This window comes from Eumetopias jubatus, unplaced genomic scaffold (genome assembly GCF_037043125.1).
Source record: "Eumetopias jubatus isolate StellerSeaLion01/CBP00866 unplaced genomic scaffold, mEumJub1_p1.0 scaffold_1, whole genome shotgun sequence".
In the NCBI taxonomy this organism is placed as follows: Eukaryota; Metazoa; Chordata; class Mammalia; order Carnivora; family Otariidae; genus Eumetopias; species Eumetopias jubatus.
In genome coordinates, this window is record NW_028274807.1 from 47483065 (window position 1) to 47503063 (window position 19999).

The 19999-nt window shown below is 35.2% G+C and overlaps 1 protein-coding gene across 2 annotated transcripts in view; it reads left to right on the forward strand.

Moving 5' to 3' along the window:
• The window catches only part of TBC1D23 (TBC1 domain family member 23), a 55823-nt gene that overhangs the window by 19736 nt on the left and 16088 nt on the right, over positions 1-19999 (forward strand). For both annotated transcript variants that reach the window (XM_028119164.2, XM_028119165.2), the window contains exons 2-11: positions 2055-2166; positions 3732-3837; positions 4854-5058; positions 8274-8397; positions 11201-11325; positions 11417-11463; positions 12285-12388; positions 13735-13857; positions 15375-15467; positions 17690-17860. In XM_028119164.2, the coding sequence (XP_027974965.1) occupies positions 2055-2166; positions 3732-3837; positions 4854-5058; positions 8274-8397; positions 11201-11325; positions 11417-11463; positions 12285-12388; positions 13735-13857; positions 15375-15467; positions 17690-17860 (1210 nt within the window). The remainder of the gene's footprint in view (positions 1-2054; positions 2167-3731; positions 3838-4853; positions 5059-8273; positions 8398-11200; positions 11326-11416; positions 11464-12284; positions 12389-13734; positions 13858-15374; positions 15468-17689; positions 17861-19999) is intronic.

The window sequence follows — 19999 nt, forward strand, 5'->3', positions numbered from 1 at the left end:
TGGGGGCAGCATCAAAGAATCCAACAGCAGCTGTATCAACAGGGATGTGCTTGTACATTATTATGATTTAAAAAGTATGTTGAGGGTTGGGCATTTTGCCCCAAAATACTGACTTTTTTGTCTGGAATAGTAAGGGATTTGGCAAGGTTACTTCAAAAAGAAACCCAGGATATTTGCACTGAAAAATGGAAAAATTCTAGTTCATCATTTACTTGGTAGAAGAATTCCATCTTATGCAATGGTGTTTTCAGTTCATTTCCATACTTAATCATTAAAAATATGGCATTCATCAAAGATCACATTAAGTTTTGTTTCATGGTCACAAACAATCTTTCAAATTCTAACAGGTGCTCTCGTACATTTTGGCCAGAAGATAAAGATAAACCCCATTCTTTATCAATGTACAGGCCTGAACCATTTCTCAACAGAAGACTTGAAATCTCTTTCCCTCTCTTTCTCCTCCAACACTTTGGTGACCATATGGCAAAAGAACAAGATGTTTCTTGTGTGGTTACTAGTTATCTTCTTGTTCTTACGAATTTGTAGTAGCTTTGTTAAGAAATCTCTCAAATTTGATCACTACATTTGTGTTGAATATGATCCCAAGTGATTACATTTTCATTTAATTCCTTCCTCTTAAAAGGGCAACACTTTAGTAAATTTATACATTTAGGGGCGCCTGGGTGGCTCGGTCGGTTAAGCATCTGCCTTCGGCTCAGGTCATGATCCCGGGGTCCTGGGATGGAGCCCCATGTTAGGCTCCCTCCTCAGCAGGGAGCCTGCTTCTCCCTCTCCCGCTGCCTGTCGCTCCCCCTTGCTTGTGTTCCCTCTCTCTTCCAAATAAATAAAATCTTAAAAAAAATTTATACATTTAAACTGATATTTTTGGAATCCTGTCTTTAAGGGAGATTAACGTCTTATTGAGAGAATGTGGAATGGGAGTAAATTATTTTTCTCAAAACCACCTATATACACAAAAATGTGACAAAATCTTGGTTTCCTGATTGTAGTGGGAGACTGCCTTTTGGGCTGCTTTAAAGAATTTTTAGAAATTGGCTGAGTTGTGGATTTTTATTTGTATAGATTTTTTTTATGTATTGTATATTAAAATTATAAAGAGTGAAACTTCAGCTTTTGAGAATTCTGAGGGAATTAGTTATTTTAAGTGGTTATTTTGTGGCTAATCATAATATTTGTGAGAGTTTTTTTAAAATATATTCTTTTTACTATATACAAACAAAATTTATTTCGTGTTTAATTTTCTCTTTAAACATAGTAGACTGAGCATAACTGCTTGATGATTGTATTGTTTTGCTTTATAATACAGTGATGCCATTAGAGCTTTTTTGTTCCTCTAACATTAATTGGACACTGTAAGCCAGGCAGTGCTCTGGGCATGATATCTGTATAAGTTATATACTAAGTATTCCCATACTGCAGTGCTTTGAATTCTTGGCTGAATTTTATGATTTCTCCTCCTTGCCACCATTTAACGTAATATTAAGAACATAAATTCTGGAACCCAACTGTTAAGGTTTGAATCTTGGCTCTAGTACTTACTTGATAAGTGATCATAAGCTGTATAACTCCTCTTTGCCTCAACTTGTACGTATGTAAACTGGGGCCAGTGATGATTGTGGTTACTTCATAGGGTTGTGAGAATTAAAAAAACACAGGCACAGTGTTTGGAACAGTGCCTGGTACAAAGATAGTGCTATATAAAGTGTTAGTCATTACTATTACCATGAATAGTTGCTATTATTGTGACTTTTCAGTGCTGTCAGCTTGCTTGCCCTGTCTTCTCTTTTTAAATTTCTTTAATCTTAGAAAACATAACTAAGCTTATTAGAACTAAATGCAAAATAAGAGTCAATTGCATGAAACCTGAGATTCCCTTTCAAGCAAATAAAATGCCGTGTATGCCTTGGCATTACATTTTGGCTGCTGAGAACCTTCTTTTTGTAGACACAACCTTTGACAGGCCATGCTTATATAAATCAGTCTTGAATAAGAAAAAATAAGTAAAATTGATCTATTAAAGACCTGTTTTTTAGGGAAAAAGATCTTGAAGAAGCTCTGGAAGCCGGAGGTTGTGATCTTGAAACTTTGAGAAATATAATTCAAGGGAGACCACTGCCCGCTGATCTGAGGGCCAAAGTTTGGAAGGTAACTGGAAACTAAAACTTAATCACTTAAGAATAACATTTGAGGATTTTTGTGTTCAGTTGTTTAAGTTGCAGAAGACTTTATCATCTTATGAGCATGCTGCATCTAGAGAATTTATTGAACAGAGCAACTTACTGAAATGTGTGTTTCTGTCATGTTTGGTTATTTAATAATTTAGGTTTTAAAAGACTGTTTTTCTTTCGTAGTTATTAGAAATGATGTTTATGAAGATTGTTTAATGAAATGGGAAAATGCAGCCAATGAGTAAAATAAGATTTATAATCGCGGCTGGAATTACCTGAGCTATGTTAAAGACAAGGTGGGGAGGGGACGTAGGTCTCTCTGGGTATTGGAATTATAGGATGTTTTACTTTGCTTTATTTTCCTCTTCAGCTGTTCTCCAGTGCATGTGTATTATCATTTTTTTTAAATTTTAAATTAAGATTTGTTATGACTGCAAAAGGAATACTCATCTTTGTTAAAACATATAAGCATAGGATAAGATAAGAATCATCTGCTGTCTATCACTTAGGTAAAACACATAATTATGTCTTGGTATTTATCTTTTTATTTTTTCTTCTCTGCACATATATATGTTACAAATGGAATTATAACTGTATATAGAATTCTGAATGTTTTATTATAGAAATTTAAAACACAAAAGTAGAGACTTGTATAATGAACCTCCATGACCTATCACTTAGCTTTAACTGTTAACATTTGGAAAATCTTGTTTGATTAGCATCTCAATCTTGGGGCGCCTGGGTGGCTCAGTCATTAAAGCGTCTGCCTTCGGCTCAGGTCATGATTCCAGGTCCTGGGATCGAGCCCCTCAGCGGGAAGCCTGCTTCCGAACCCTCTCCCACCCCCACTGCTTGTATTCCCTCTCTCGCTGTGTTTCTCTCTGTCAAATAAATAAATAAAATCTTTCAAAAAAAAAAAAAAGATTAGCATCTCAATCTTTTCCTCCCCATTCTACCCACTGGATTATTTTAAAGTAAATCCTTGATAGCACACTAAAATACTTTACTATGAAAGTCTAAAAGATAAAGACTTTTAAAATAACCATAATACCATTAAACTGAAAAAAATAGTGAATCATTAATGTGTCCTCACATGTGTGAAGGGATAGGGGCTCCTTCTGGGGTCTCTTTTATAAGGATACTAATTCCATTATGAGGGCTCCACCCTCATGACCTAATCACCTCTCAAAGGCGTCATCTCTAAATAACATCATATTGGGGCTTAGGTTTCAGCAATGAGTTTTGTGGGGGGACACAAACATTCAGTCTATAACATTGGTGATGTTTGCTTGAAATAAATTTATATATGCTATTCAGTAGATTGATATGAAGTAGTAAAATTTAATATAGGAAGATTTAAAATAATTGTGTTCATTGTGATCTGACTTAAGAGATCAACATTTGGTGGAGCATAAGTACATTACTTTGTAATCTTAGAAGTATGCATTATTATTTCTAAATTCAGGACTTTCCATTATTACAGCGTTTTTTCCAAGAATGAGAAATGACATATGAAGCTAGTTGCTTTTATCTTTCTTCCAGATTGCTCTAAATGTTGCAGGAAAAGGCGATAGTTTGGCATCATGGGATGGTATTCTAGACTTGCCAGAACAGAATGCTATTCACAAAGATTGTCTTGAGTTTATTGGTAAGTTTAATCATTGTTTTCAAACAGTGAAAAATTCGAAAATAATATTTTGAGGTAAAGGAATTACCCTATTAGAATCATTTTGTTATATTTTGGGATATGTTGTGTTTGTGAAGGGCTGATAAATAGTTTTAGAACTTCTCTTTTGAAATTCTTATGAAGTAGTGTCTAATATTTTTAAGAAGGAGAGTCCAATTTTAGGGTCTTTTTTTTATTATATGTTCAGTTCTTCAGGTTACCTGTACAGTTTTAAAATTGTTTTTTGTGTAAAGATCTGTATGATTGTATATAGTCTCCACATTAAAGGGGTCTGTGTTCCAAAAGTTTATCTATACAACATAGGTAATGGTCTGTTATAAAAAAAACTACTGTAAGTCATGGGTGAAAGATTTCCAGTCACTCCACAAGGTCTTTTTCAAGATTAAATGAATTTAGTTTGTATTTTTAAATTCATCTACAGTCTTTGGTGTCTTTCTATTTCCCTTTCATCACATTTTAGTTAAGTTTTGATTAGATAAGCTTTTGTGTACTAACCACAACAGAAACATTATTGCTGGTGTGTGCAAAGGAAAGGGAATTTGGTAGTAGAGAATGAATCACCTTCCTTGACAAAGTTATAGTGGCAGCTGCCCATCATGGGGTAGATCATAATCTGTTGTTTAGAAAAAAACCTTTTTGCTTTCCAGGAATATGGGTTAAACCTATCTTTCCTACCTTTCTACTTCAGATTATCCATTCTTTGTTTAATGTATATATACATATATTAAATATACTTAACCTATATATATATATATGTGTATATATATAGGTCAAGTATTCTTGAGTTAGTAAATATCAAATAGCTAGTAAATATTGGATAAGTATAAGGAAACATGTGCTTTCATGTAGTTTTATTTTGTCCTTTTCATGCTCCAAATATACTAAGATAGTATCGTATGTTTGTAAACAAGTGTTATGTGCAATAATGGAGTTTCTAACAGGCCGCTGGCAACTTAATTTTGACACTTCTTTTCTAGAACAGCTTTCAGTGCCAGAAGAGAAGGCAACAGAATTACTTTTGGATATTGAATCTGTAATTACCTTTTACTGTAAATCACGTAACATTAAATACAGCACATCCCTTAGCTGGATACATCTACTGAAACCATTGGTGCATCTTCAGCTGCCACGCAGTGATTTGTACAACTGCTTTTATGCTATCATGAATAAGTACATTCCCAGGTAAAATACGATTTAGTTATTATAGTAAATGAGTAAAGGTCTAGTTTGCTTTGAGCTAAAGTTGTTAGATTTACTTTGGTGGTAAAGTAAGAGATTCAAATAATTTTTAGGGTTGTTTGAGTCTTAATGGTTATTTGACTTTATTTTTGTGGTTATAGACATTTTTTAAAGGATTCTTCAGTTAAGAATTTATGCTTATAGAGTTTATGCCAATTTTTTCATAGTATCCCTATTTTAATTTCTTTCCTTATAAAATAAAAATAACATTATAATGTCTACATGGAATGTAAAATTTTTAGAGTGCTTCCTTAAGTGAGGTGCTGGCATTACAGCTTGGAGGGTAATCTTGGATATGCAGGCATTGAACAGGTAATTAGAAGTGTGCTGAGTGTTAGGAAGATGAAATATAGAATGCTATGGGAATTATTTTATTTCGGTGGGAGGGGTAGAGGGAGAGGGAGAGAATCTTAAGCAGGTTCCATGCCCAGCATGAAGTCTGACACAGGGCTTAATCTCAACAACCCTGAGATCATGACATGAGCCTAAATCAAGAGTTGGACACTTAACTGACTGAGCCATCCAGGTGCCCCTAGAATGCTATGGGAATATTTAATGAGGGTGACCTAACTTGCCCTGGAGGTCAGAGATGGCTTTCTTGGGCAAGTGACACTTAGGCTGAGAATAGATAGGTAGATGTTTAGATAGTTGTAGTGGTGTGGGGGGGTGGTGCAGGGAGGCTGGGGAAGGGAGTACAGGGGCTGCACTCATGAGGCCAGAGAGAATTCTTGTACTTCCCAGTGCTGTGGATCAGGTAGTCAGGATTTCAGAACCAAAAGGAACTTTTGACATAACCTAGACCAGTGGTTTGGCCACACAGTGAACTGTGGATGTACACTGGAATCATTGAGGGAGCTCTGAAAAATCCTGCGGCCTCTTTGTGTACCTGATTATCAGATCTCTGAGCAGGGCACCCAGGCATCATTGTTTTTTCAGAGCTTCTTAACTGACTGCAATATGTAGCCAAAGTAGAGATCTACTATTCTGGAGCTTGGTAGTTAAATGACTACCATTTTTTACTGCTTTCTGTGATAACACATTATACTAAATGCAGGTGCTTTGTGTGTTTTCTCATTTAAACAACGGCCACTAAGGGGTAGTTATCTCTGATTTACAACTACAAAAACTGAGGCAAAGAGAGATTAAAGACCTACTCAGGATTACACTTCTGGTATATGTTTGAGTCAAGATTTGAACCTAAGTGTGGGTGGTCACCTGTGCTTTAACTAATACAGTTCTTCACCCTGGTTGCTTGTTAGAATCAACTGAAGAACTTTTTCTTTAATAGTTTAAGATATTATTTACATATAAAATGCATCCGTTTAGTTTGTACAGTTCATTGGTTTTTAGTATAGTCACAGAGTTGTGCCACCATAACCACAGTCATTTTTTAGAACATTTTCATCACTCCAGAAAGGAACCCTGTTCCCATTAGTAGTCAACTCTCCATTTTCCCCCAACACTCTTAGCCCCAGGCAGCCACTAATCTTTCTGTCTCTGTGGATTTGTTTGCATTGCATGCATGTACCACATTTTATTTACTCATTCCACAGTTAATGGACATTTGAATTATTTTCACTTTTTGGCTCTTATGAATATGCAGCCCCACAAAATGCTGCTAAAAGAACTCCATTGTCATATATCTTCTTATTACAGGTTCAATATAACTTGTGTAGAATCCCATCAAACACAGTGCCTTGCAGTAATAGTACACAGCTATTAAATAAATAGATGCTGTTTCAATGGCTGACTCCCTGAGAGGTCCTGCTAGGGACACAAACTAGGCAGCTGTTTCTACATTTTTATGTCCCTACATATCTTACTCTCTGGTTCTGTGTTTTGCCTTAGCAGTCAGTTGCCTTGCATTTATAGAATGGGGAGAGTATTCAGACAGAGGAGGAGGTAATCTTGCCAGTTTGAATCCTGTTCTGTCTCTGGGCATCTGAATTGACAACCTAGGGCTTTCTCTACAAAACGTCCCTATCATTTACAGTATCAAAAAATGGTAGATAGAGGTTCATTCCAAATCCTGTCATTCATCTCAGAACTTGGTTTTGTAGAAATTATTTTTCAGTATTCCTACCTAAATAGCATTTGCCAGCATTCTTTATCAGAGTGCTTTTATGTCAAAATTGTGACATTCATTTCATTAGCTTTTTCACATGAAGGGTTTTACTTTATTTCAGTTGCTTTACAATTTGTTTTTTTAGAGACTGTACCCATACCAAAATACCACTTGTCGAAATACCAAATTATATATAGTGAAGTGTATGTAGTATGGCATGGTAGTTTAATGCAGTTTCTGTGTAGAGGTCTTAACTGACTTCTGTGACCTTGGGTGAGCTACTTGCCCACAGCTAAGCCTCAGTTTTCTCATCTGTAAAATGAGGGAAAAAATAGTAACTATTTCATAGGGTTGCTTGTAAAGATAAAATTAGATAACTTTGTAGAGTGCCTGTTACAGTGTCGGGCACATGATATTTTCTCAATGAATACCTTTATTGAGGTGGCCTGTACTTTGAGCTGTTTATGTTTTTATTGATTCATTAGACACAAGGGAAGAAGAAAAGAAATAGTACACTTGTTCCATAAAGTGTTTTGTACCTCTTGGAATTCATTCTGAGCACTAGTACCCAGGCCACTTCAACAGCTTCTAAGGCTCTGGTACAGTATTTTGTTCACCTGTGGCCATTTCACACTTTTACCTTTGTTAAAGGACATCCCTACTTGAATATGTTAACTGTGGAGCTAACTGGAAGCCTTCCCAAGAGTTTCCTCTTATTTGGTAGGGAGGAAGGGCTGGACTTCTTTGGAACTCTATAGATATCCTTTTGGGATCCAGAATTTATCAAAATAACCTAAATGGTCCTGCTGTTTTCAGTGGTCCCTGCAGTCCTTTTGTTTGAGTGCTACCTGGGTTTACCTGGAGAGAATCTCCCTAGAGTTGGCTGTAGACCTACTGTTTCTACAAACTTTCTGTCAAGTCATGTATATTAGGTGTTCCAAACCTGATTGTATCAGATAGGCTTTGTTATGAATGCTGTGGCGTTCAGGTGTTTTGGGGGTGGGGGGAAGAAGTGGGTATTGCAGGAGGACTGGTTACTAATATGAGCATTTCTGACCCATTAATGCAAAAACCTTGCTTTTCTTTCTTTTAGGGATTGTTCTCTGAAGGGAAGACCATTTCATCTTTTCCGATTACTCATCCAGTATCACGAGCCTGAGCTCTGTTCTTTTCTTGATACGAAGAAAATTACTCCAGACTCCTATGCACTCAACTGGGTAATAAAGTGAAAGTAGGAACACTTAATGAAAAATAGCTTTCTATTAAACTATAGTTAGGTTTTTTCTTTTCCCAAGGAAGAAAAAGAAAAATACTGAATTATAGACCATTATTACTTAAACCAAAGGAGTAAAATTTTTGGCACTTCAAAAATTGGTTTTTTAGCTCTTGCCTGTGTTCGGATTATTTAAAATGAAGTTTAGCCTTTGGTTGTTTTACATATATCTCACATATATTACCTATGTATGTGCTATATATAATAATATTTGAGATAGCTGTATATAATATGTGCAAATATATGCATGTAATATATGTAAATATGTGATATGGATCAGTTCACTTTAGAACTGTGTGATTAAATTGTTGATGGTGTGTATAAAAATTGGTATCTAATCATAAGGTTGGTATCATAATCTTAAGGTTGTCAAAGGATCAGTATAAAAGAATATAAAGGACATCTCAGCTCTGTTATTCTATATTTATATTTTCAGTGGGAAATTTTATTATTCTAGGTCAGTGGTTTTCAGACCTTTTGGTGTCAGGACCTCTTATACTCAATATCTATTGAGGATCCATTATGTTGGTTAGAAATTAAGACTAAGAAAATATTCATTTAGAAGTAGTGGTAAATCTATTACATGTTAACATAAATGGCCTATTTTTCTAATGCAAAATAACTGTATTTTCCAAAAGAAAATTAGAATAGTGGCGTTTTATATTTTTGTGAATCTCAGTATTTGGCTAGATCACAGATAGGTAGATTCTCATATCTGTTTCTTTATTCAGTCTGCTTCTTTATTCAGTGTGATGATACTACAGTTCATGTAGCGTTCAGAAAAGTATTGTTCATTTGTGAGAAAATGAGTATGAAAAAGGCAATTAAAGTTTATATATCATTATGAAAATAGTTTTGACTTCATGGACTCCCCTGTAAATACTCTGGGGGACTTCTAGGGCTCCTTAGACTACACTTTGAGAACCTCTCTTCTAGATTAACTTGACGATTTTTCTAAACAGTGATTGGGTGCTGGAAGAATGTATATTCAGAAATTAAACATATTCCTTGATCGTGCCTTAACCTAACTTTTCTTCAGAAAGGATTCCTTTCTGCCACTTATTAACTATGTGGTTTAAGACACTTAGCCTCTGAGCCTCAATTTCTTTACCTGTAAAATGGGAATAATAATAATAATAGTACCTATCTTGGAGGGTGATGGGGTAAGTAAACAATCAAGAAATGGTACTTAGAGAATTCTAACTGGTTTCAACTCTGGCATATTAAATCTCAAACTGCAGCAGCTTACTCTTTAGTTCTAAGCCACAGTCTTGTTGCTTTGAGTTAAAATAATAAAATACCTATAAAATTATGGTTTCTCTGAGATACGTGTGTTGCCATTCAATGTACTTATTTGTGTTGAAGTGAAAACTATTTCTCTTAAGCATTCTGATATCTAACAGAGGTCTCTCCTGTCACTTCTGCCATTTCTGTTGCCAGGTCTCTGAATTAGTCCTCAGTGCTGGTAGCAGATTTTAACTAAGTACTAAAACAACTGTTCTGCCTTCAGTCAATGCCCCAGATAGTTTGTTCTTGCTACTAGTATCATGTCTATGGAATGGAGTCTTTTTTTTAATCATGAGATGAAACAGTTAAAACCAGTTCCTAAACCTTGAGGACCTGTAACTGTGAGCAATGCAGTGATAGCTGTAGTTTGGCTACGTGAGTTCAATGATGATCATATATTGTGATTCTGTTTGTACATATTTGGTATTTGTAATAGTCTTATTTGTAATAGTAATTTTTAAAATAACAGCATTATATATTTTAAAAACTTTGTGGTCAAGTGTAATGGCAGTTAGCTGGCTGTGGAATATCAGGTCATTTTTCTAGTGCAAACATCACCACTCACCATCTCTGTGAGCTTGGGAAGGTTATTTAATACCAGTCTATTTCCTCACCTATAAACTGGGAGAAAAATGTCAAATTTGAAGCCTTTTATGAGAATATTTAAAATAAGTGATAGCTAATAAAGGATATGTGACAGTAATTTAGTACTGAAATACGCACTAATGGGTATGTTCCCATTAGCCATTAAAAATGTTTTAAATTTAAACCTGTAGATGGAATTGTTTCTGTATCCTAATGAAAATTGAATACTTTAAAAATGTCACTGAGCTTATTTAATTTAAAACACAGGTTCTAGAGAAACTTAAACAACTCTTTTATTTGAAATAGAAAACCCCAGAGCTCCTGAAATATTGAGGGATATAAATTTGTCTCTTCTGTTTCAGATGATGAACAAGGAAGCTTTGGCAGCAGTTCACCATTATATTGTCATTAAAACTTTTCTCTATGTTCTTAAGTTACCATGTTTGAGCCTTGCAGTTACCTTATAAGTACCATAATAATTATGCTAGTTACCCTTATAGTGGTAGTTATGTTAGTTATTATGCTATGGCAGATAGGTCCTAGTTACTTTAGTTACTCTAGGTTAATTATCTCTCTCTTCCCAACAATTGTAGAAGAAGGGTAGCAGTATTCCTTCTTTTTTTTTTTTATAAGAAGTAGAAATGGAAGCTTTAGAGGTTACATGATGTGCCTTAAGTCACACAGATAATAAGTGGCTTCATTGTGCCTTGAATCCACATATTCTGCCTTTGCATTACATACAGTAAAATTAAGCTACACATTAAGTGTCAGGTGCAGATAATTTGATGTAATGTTACTTACACATATGATTTCATACTTTTCAAAGAACAGGTCATGTCCAGTGGTTTATGTCTCATTTCATTTCCTGATTACAGCTTGGAAGCCTTTTTGCATGTTACTGTTCCATTGAAGTCACTCAGGCAATATGGGATGGATATCTACAACAAGCAGATCCATTTTTTATTTATTTCTTAATGTTAATAATCCTTGTTAATGCAAAGTAAGTATCAAGTTGCTTAGATTTTTCTCCTTTCTATTCTCAGGATGCTTTGTTAATATTTAACTCAAATCCATTTGTTTCTCTTTTGCAGAGAAGTTATTTTAGCACAGGAGTCGGACAGCAAAGGAGAAGTTATCCGTAAGTATCACTTAACATAGAGAAAATATTTCAAGTCACTTTATTTTCTAAAACTCAGGTTCTTCATCTATAAATTTAAGAGATTAGTCTACAGAACTCTGAGGTTTCATTCAACTCATGCACACTGTACAGGTACAAATCTTTTTTTTGCAAATCTTAAAGACTATTTTCCTTCCATTTTGCATCCTTGTTCATTTCTTACATGTTTTTTCACTCTTTCAATTCCTTTTCATATACTGTTACTTTGGTTTCATTGTTCATATCAAATGCCCTCCTCTGCCCTCTTTCCTTCCTTCTTCCTTTTTCCTTAATTTACCTTTGCGTACTCAGATTTCATAATTATTTCCATTGTGGAAATGTGGTTCTTTTGGGTCTCCCCATTCTAGCACTCACAGAGATTAAGTTACTTCCTCTGTATATTGCCTGCCACCTTGTACTGTTTGTATTGTGGTGTTTTATCTTGCTACATTACAATGATTTTTACATTTCTCACACGAGACACAGTTCCTTAGGTCAGGAACTCCAGGGGCCCTGGCACTTAACATGTTTTTGTTAAATAAATGACAGTACTGCCATCAAAGCTAATGAGTTTGATTTGATTGCCTGAACCTATCTTACACTAACAGCAGAATTGCACTACCAGTTTCAGCTCTTTTGGGGAACTCTGCTTCTCCTCAAACAGTTTTAAAGACATCACTGTTAAGATTCCATTCATGTAGTTTTTATTATGTTGAAGATATTCTAGCTTTGATATGTAAATAATGTTCATGGTTGTATTCATCAATTTTTTAAATGTTCTCATATCTGTAATCCTTTTTCAGAGTTCTTGGAAAATACTCCATCCAGTTTGAATCTAGAAGATATAGAAGATCTTTTCTCTCTGGCTCAGTATTATTGCAGTAAAACACCAGCTTCTTTCAGGAAGGTAGAAGACAAGAAATTACCAGCTTCAGTATTTCACATTTTGTACATTGTTTTATGGTTTATGTTGTGTCTACTTAAGTTAAAATACTCTAGGTTGTCACTCTTTTCTTTCTTTTTATGTGTTGCAGTTTTATGTGATTTTTCACTGTAAATACTCTCCCTACTAGAGGAACAGAAAAATTTAAAAAGATAGTATACAGATATGCTAGGAATTACTTCATTTCTACTCTATTAGTTACTTCTGATCATGAGAAAATTGAGATACTTCTTAAGTTAGTGTTTCTTGACTTTAAAAATTTCAAAAATCTGATGGAGGTTGTATAATTATGCCTCCTTTATCTGGAGTTCTGCTTTGTGCAATTTTAGTAATGCAGAGCTGTCTCATGAACAAAAAAGGGTCCCTTAGCTGCATAGAGACTTAGAACCTTTCTCAAGTGCTTTCAAGTGAAAGGACACCAGATTAGAGACATGAGTGGTGTGAGTTCCTAGAAAGTAAAACTCCAAGAAGCAAAAGCTAATAGTAGAGGAGGCACAGAAGTACCATTTATAAAGTAAATGGGTTTTTCTGTGACCTCAAGTGCCTGTGAGAGCATTATAGTCTTTTATTTATTTATTTTTTTAGGCATTCTACCATAATGATTGCTAGTTGGTGGTCATGTCACTGAAACATCAAGATGAGGTTAAATTATGTTTAGTGTAATACGTTTCAGAAGTCAGACAAGAGAAACCTTTTAAAAACATTTCCCCTGAAACTAATTAATTAAAAAAGAGATTCGTTTCTAGGGACTAATTTCAGCTATTTTAATAATTGCCTTATGTAGACCACCTCAGTTCCTGACAATGTCAAACAAGTCAGATGATGGGGTTGTGGTTTAGGATTGCTGGATGAAAACGAAGTCTTTCAGTCTTTTAAGAGGAACAGCTTTTATTCGTCAGACATAGTAAATAATCTGCACTAGCAGTTGCTAATTAAATCAGGCTGTAGATCAGTGTATTACATAATTTTTTCCTTACTTTTGTTTTTATTATGTTAAAATATGAAAAGTAACCATTTTTAAAATTTAATATTTAACTACAGGTGATACAGAAAATAGCTGTGTAGAATGTTTTATTTTTTCGTAGTCTTTTATTTTGTGTGAACTGTGACAAGGACTTTGTATATAGCCTTTTTGTCGCCTTTGGCCTGCAGTATTTGAGATGACATAATATTAAGTTTTAAAAGTCACATGACTCAAGAGTGTTACATAATTATTTTTACCTTTCATCATGGTTTATTAAGAATGTTTTTTGAAAGAAAGATTAATTTTGTTTTTCTTCGTGATGTTTTAAAAATTTCTCTTCAAACAGGATAATCACCATCTATTTGGTAGTACTTTGTTGGGAATTAAGGATGATGATGCAGATCTGAGTCAGGCTCTTTGTCTGGCCATCTCGGTGTCAGAGATCCTTCAAGCAAATCAGCTTCAAGGGGTAAATAAAGAAAACCCACAGTTTGTCAGAGGAATGCCCCTTTTAAATGCGGGGAACCAACATTTCCTCCCTGTTTGTGAATTCCCACAAAATTAATTTACTACAACAATGTAGCTGTTGCTTTTTTGAATGATTAATGTGTTGCCAGCTTGTGTGTTATTTTAGTTGTCAATAATTATTCTTGACAATTATTTTTATAAATTGCCAAATCTTATTTCATTTTTTAACAAAGCAACTGAGTATTGTATAAAGTACTTAAAATGGTGAATTTAGCGTTTAATAGTTAAATTCTGGGTAATTATACAGCTAATTGAATTAGATGGTCTGATGCCAGAGAGCATATAACAAAGGAGAATTGAGGATATACCATAGTTTTCTGTCTACTGCTATCTTCATAAAAATCTAGTGAGCCAGTGTTTTCAGTATATGTTCTTTATTACTAGTAGTGGAACTGTTAACATGGGATGTGTATTTGGAAGGTGGGGTGTATTTCCAAGATGGAGGGAAGAAGTATGGGCATGGAAAGACAGGTGTTTTATAATATTTTTAAAACAAACATTTCACATATTTTTCTTATTAGAACTAGTTTTTTTTTTTTTAAGATTTTATTTATTTATTTGAGAGAGAGAGAGAAAGTGAGCATGAGCTGGTGAGGGACAGAGGGAGAAGCAGACTCCCTGGTGAGCAGTGAGCCCGACGTGGGGCCTGATCCCAGGACCCGGAGATCATGACCTGAGCCGAAGGCAGACGCTTAACTGACTGAGCCAGCCAGGTGCCCCTTATTAGAATTAGTATTAAAAAAGCAAATGAGGGCGCCTGGGTGGCTCAGATGGTTAGGCGTCTGCCTTCGGCTCAGGTCATGATCCCAGGGTCCTGGGATCGAGTCCCGCATCGGGCTCCCTGCTCCTTGGGAGCCTGTTTCTCCCTCTGCCTTTCTCTCTCTCTCTGTCTCTCATGAATAAATAAATAAAATCTTAAAAAAAAAAAAAAAAAAAAGCTGTAGCCCAGTTTAAAGATCCTCATGTGAATTTCTTCAGCTCAGACTGGCATTGCAGAACTTCCTCTCATCCCAAGATGTTTAGTTCTTATATGAATTGAATTGCTGGCAACTTGTGGACTTATTTGCAGAAATAGTAATTTTATCTAGATTTGTGTTTATAACTATGTAGTTTTAAAATATATTTTTAACATGATACACATTAAAATTTTAAATTCCAACATAGTTTTATAGCTCAAACTGACATTCTCCTGCTACATATTTTAAGACTTTCTAGTCAACAGTATATATAAAGTGTTTTAACTGTTGAAAATGAATATAGTTATTTAAGATCTTGAGGTTATTTTCTTGCATCTCTTCTAATTGGGTCCTCCTAATTCTGTGAGATCTGTTTTTTGTTGGTTTTTTTTGTTTTTGTTTTTAATCTGTTCCCTCTCGTTTGGCTAATTGTAACATTATATTGTGTGAAATGTGACCCTCATGGCAAATTCCAGTATCTCAGATGTTGTTTTCCTCTTAGGAAGGAGTTCGGTTCTTTGTGGTGGATTGCCGTCCTGCAGAACAGTATAATGCTGGGCATTTATCAACTGCTTTCCACTTAGATTCAGATCTGGTTAGTATAAATGCTAGTTTAAATTTTTTATAAAGTAAGAGAATAAATAGTTTTTTTTCTTTAGTTCATAAATAAATATACATGTACCAGATTGGTACATTTTCTTTCTGCTTAAGGAGGGGGTCTCTGCCCTTGTAACAAAAGTATTGTTTTCAGGTTTCCGTTTCACCAGGACACCCTTTAAGTACGATAAAGGATAGATGCAAACAGTTAATTGTGGCTTACTATTGCTTACCATTGTTATGTCAGTAAATTCTAAACTTCTTACTGTGAGTTGTCTGATGTAGCACTTAGCATAGTGCCTTGCATCTAGTAAGTACTCTATAAATATAAGCTCTTACTATAATTGGGTAATTGTTCTAAAAGTTTTTACTATAAGCCTTTTTTAAATCATGAGTACTTATGCATGTAATAAACTAATATTTAATAAGAGTAGTATCCGGCATATCGGTGCTCACTTGTTAAAATTACTATCTAAGGGCCACTTTAATTGAAAGAGTAGATGAAGTAAATAATTAAATATTGTCAAAAATACTTAGAGTGGGATAGACATCATTTAAACCATTCTGGGTTATAAGAGTCTCATGGATGGTGAAGACAGAAAGAGGTGTAACCCTTTTTGCTGACTGTGCGATCTGCCCTTCTTCCCATCTCATCTGAAAAAGGTGACGCTGAGGCCTGAGAAGGTGATAGTGAGGGGTTTAGGTGGTGTTGAGAGGAAACTTATGTAAAGTAGAGGAAAACTCAGACAGTTTGGGTGTTTTAAGTAAGGAAGGTGATCAAGCTTGTTTGCATCCTGAAAGTGAACCCTGAGCCTTTCTCATCCTTGACTTGTCTGGGGGGGGGAGGGGGTTAGATGGTCCTTCTTTTATGCTTATTTAAAAATTTGCTCAAGTGATTCATGAATATTTGATTTTTTTCTTCAAAAACTCAAAAGAATATCTCCAGAGTTATTACCAGCTGGTTTAATCTTCCGACCTTTTAATGTGTATTTATGTATTTCTTGTTTACTTTTTTCACTAAATTTTTCACTTAACAGTTCACTTGCTTTTTCAGCAAACTGTTTCTTAGAGATCTTTCCATTTAAGTACATTCTTTTTTTTAGTATCCCCACATTTTATCTATGTGTTTATTTTTACTCTTCGTCCAACATGGGGCTCAAATTCCCAACCCCACGATTAAGAGTTGCATGCTCTGACTGAGGCAGCCAGGCAATGACTGTATAGTGAACCATGGTACAGATGTACCATAATTTATTGCCCAGTTGATGTACATCTGGGTTATTTTCAGTTTTCTTGTAGTAAACAATGCTGCAGTTAGATCCTTATACAAGTTTTGTGAACTTGTGCAAATATTTCTGTAAAAGAGGCTTCTGAAAGTAGAACCGTTGGTTTGAGGGATGTGAGTATGTAAAACATTACTAGAAATGCCTTATCCTTTAAAGAGACAGAACCAGCTTACACTTTACAGCTGTAGATGAGAGTGTTTCATACTGTTGCATTATAGCACATTACCAATTATTTTTTATTTTACAAGAATGATGGGTGAAGAACAGTGGTAATTTTAAGTGATGTTGAGCATCTTTTTGTAAGTGTACTGTTTATTTGTATTTTGATTTACGAATTGCTTTTCTTTGTCCATTTTTCTGTTGGATATTCACTATGCTTTTTATGTAGCCCTATTATAAGACTTATAACAGATTTTTGTAGTTATTGGCATATGTTTCCTTGAGGGAAAGAAATTAACATTTTTCATCCTTTTATCTCTAGTACCTGGAGTAGTGCTGATAAAAATGGCTTCTCCTATTTCTGTCTTCTAAGAAATACATTGTTTGCCATATAAGTGTAAGCTAAAAAATATGCTTTGTTTTAATGTATGGTTTTTACTTATGGACCCTTCTACTCAGTGTTAAACTTTTCTTGTCATGATACCTAATGACACCATAGCTTGTTTAAGAAACAACAAAAACATTTTTTTCTTATAATATTTTCTGTGCATATTTAACCTTTCTGTGAATCTTCAACTTTTGTTCTAGTATATTATAGGTACATTTATATACATTTCTTTTCTCTTATCCCAGCAATTTTATTTAGAAGAGCCTTTATTCCTTTGTTTTTATGGTAGCTATTTAAATTTTTTTTTTCCTGGAAGAATATTTCAAATTTGGAAATGTATGTCCAGTACCATTTTGCCACATTTTTAGTTTTTAAAAAATTGTCTAGATGCTCCAGAATCCATCTGAGTTTGCACAATCAGTAAAATCTTTGCTGGAAGCACAGAAGCAGTCCATCGAGTCCGGCTCCATCGCTGGTGGGGAGCACCTCTGTTTTATGGGCAGCGGTAGAGAGGAAGAAGACATGTATATGAACATGGTCCTCGCACACTTTTTACAGGTATGCTGACAAATTTTTTCAGTTTTGCTTGGTTATTGCTATCACCTTTAAGAAGTTATAGGTAATTTTGTACTGTTATCTACATTGTCAAATGTATACGTAGTTTTTCTTTCCAGCTTATAGGTTTTGTGTCTTCCCAAGAAAGGCCTTCCCGAGAGTTTTCTTACATGCTTACATGCTTATGTGATTTATTTTTTATGTTTAGATCTTGAACCATCTGGAATTTAATTTTGTATAATAAGTGAGGTAGGAATCAAAAAAATTTTTTTTTTCCAGATAGCTACCCAGTTGTGCTATCAATTTGAAATTCCACCTTTCTAATACACTGAATTCCTCAGTGCATCAGGACTACTTCTGGATTATTCTGTTGTATTGCTCTTTATGTCTGTATTTTTTACAGGAACTACATATTTCATTTTAATCTCTTTACTTTGAAATAGAATATACGTGTATATTTATTCAATACACTTAGCCACGTTTCCTTTTTGTGTTCGGATGTTGTCTTCAGCACAGCTAATTTGTATTAGTGATATTATACAACTTGTTCCTCTATCTTCTCTACAAAGCTTCACTCAGTGATGGCTCTTTCTTACAAAAATAGTTGTTTGTTAGGTATTCTTTGATAGTTTATACATTAAAGTCTTCATTTTTTATGACCCTGAACTATGGAATCAGGAAGACCATGGGCATGGTGTTGCACTAGCCACTCAATTTGGATCCTTTTCTGTTCATGTTGTATTTTACTGGGAATTTGTTTTGAGAAAATAAGTCTAAGGGAAAGAATCCTTGAAAGACAAAATCAGAGAAGGAACCAAGGTATTTGGGGGAAGGGGATGGTAAGATAATTTTATACCTTATTAAAGGAGAGATCTTTAGAAATTTACAGAAAAACAAAAATAGCAACTCAGACTCATTTTACTTATAAATTTAATTGCCCAATTTTTAAAAATTCTCTGGTATAAACTATATATTGTAAGGCCTGTCACATGGCAAGAATTTGAAATACTGTGAACTTCTTTTTTATAACTCAAGTTCTTGATGTGGTTTTAGAAATTTTTTCCCTAACTTTTATCATGGAAAATTTCAAACAAATTCAAAAGTAGGTGGAATTGAACCCTATAAACTCTTTATGATGACATAATCACATTATCATTATTACATTTTATTATAAAAAATCTAACTATTGTTCAGGTTTCCCTGGTTTTCCCAGGACCCAAAACAAGATGTTGCACTTGGTTGACATCTTTTAAGTCTCTCTCTTTTTTTTTTTAAGATTTTATTTATTTATTTGACAGAGAGAGACACAGCGAGAGCGAGAACACAAGCAGGGGGAGTGGGAGAGGGAGCAGCAGGCTTCCCGCGGAGCAGGGAGCCCGATGTGGGGCTCGATCCCAGGACCCTGGGATCATGACCTGAGCCGAAGGCAGACGCTTAACGACTGAGCCACCCAGACGTCCCTTTAAAGTCTCTTTTAATTTATAATTTCTCTTTCCTAATTTTTTTCCTTGCTGATTAGTTAGAAAAACTGGTTACTTTGTCTTATAAAGAGTTTCCCACATTCTAGATTTTACTGATTGCATTCACATTGTGTTGTTTATCAGGTTCTGTCCCTGGTATTTCCTCTACGTTGGTAATTAGATCTAGCGACTTGGTGGGGGACAGGAAGTCCTGGGTGGTGTGAGCTTTCATCAGGAGGTACATACCCAGATCGCTCTCTCTCTTTTTTTTTTTATTTGACAGAGAGACAGCGAGAGAGGGAACACAAGCAGGGGGAGTGGGAGAGGGAGAAGCAGGCTTCCCACTGAGCAGGGAGCCTGATGCAGGCTTGATCCCAGGACCCTGGGATCACGACCCGAGCCAAAGGTGGACACTTAACGACTGAGCCCCTCTCTCTTTTTTAAGATTTTATTTATTTGAGAGAGAGAGCACAAGCAGGGAGAGGAGCAGAGGGAGAGCAAGAAGCAGACTCCCCACTGAGCAGGGAGCCTGATGTGGGGCTCTGTCCCAGGACCCTGGGATCATGACCTGGGCTGAAGGCAGACGCTTAACTGACTGAGCCACCCAGGTGCCCCGATATCTCTCTTCTTTATGTCTCATTCTTTCTTTGCCATTGTTTATTAGATCCATTAATTTTTGTAG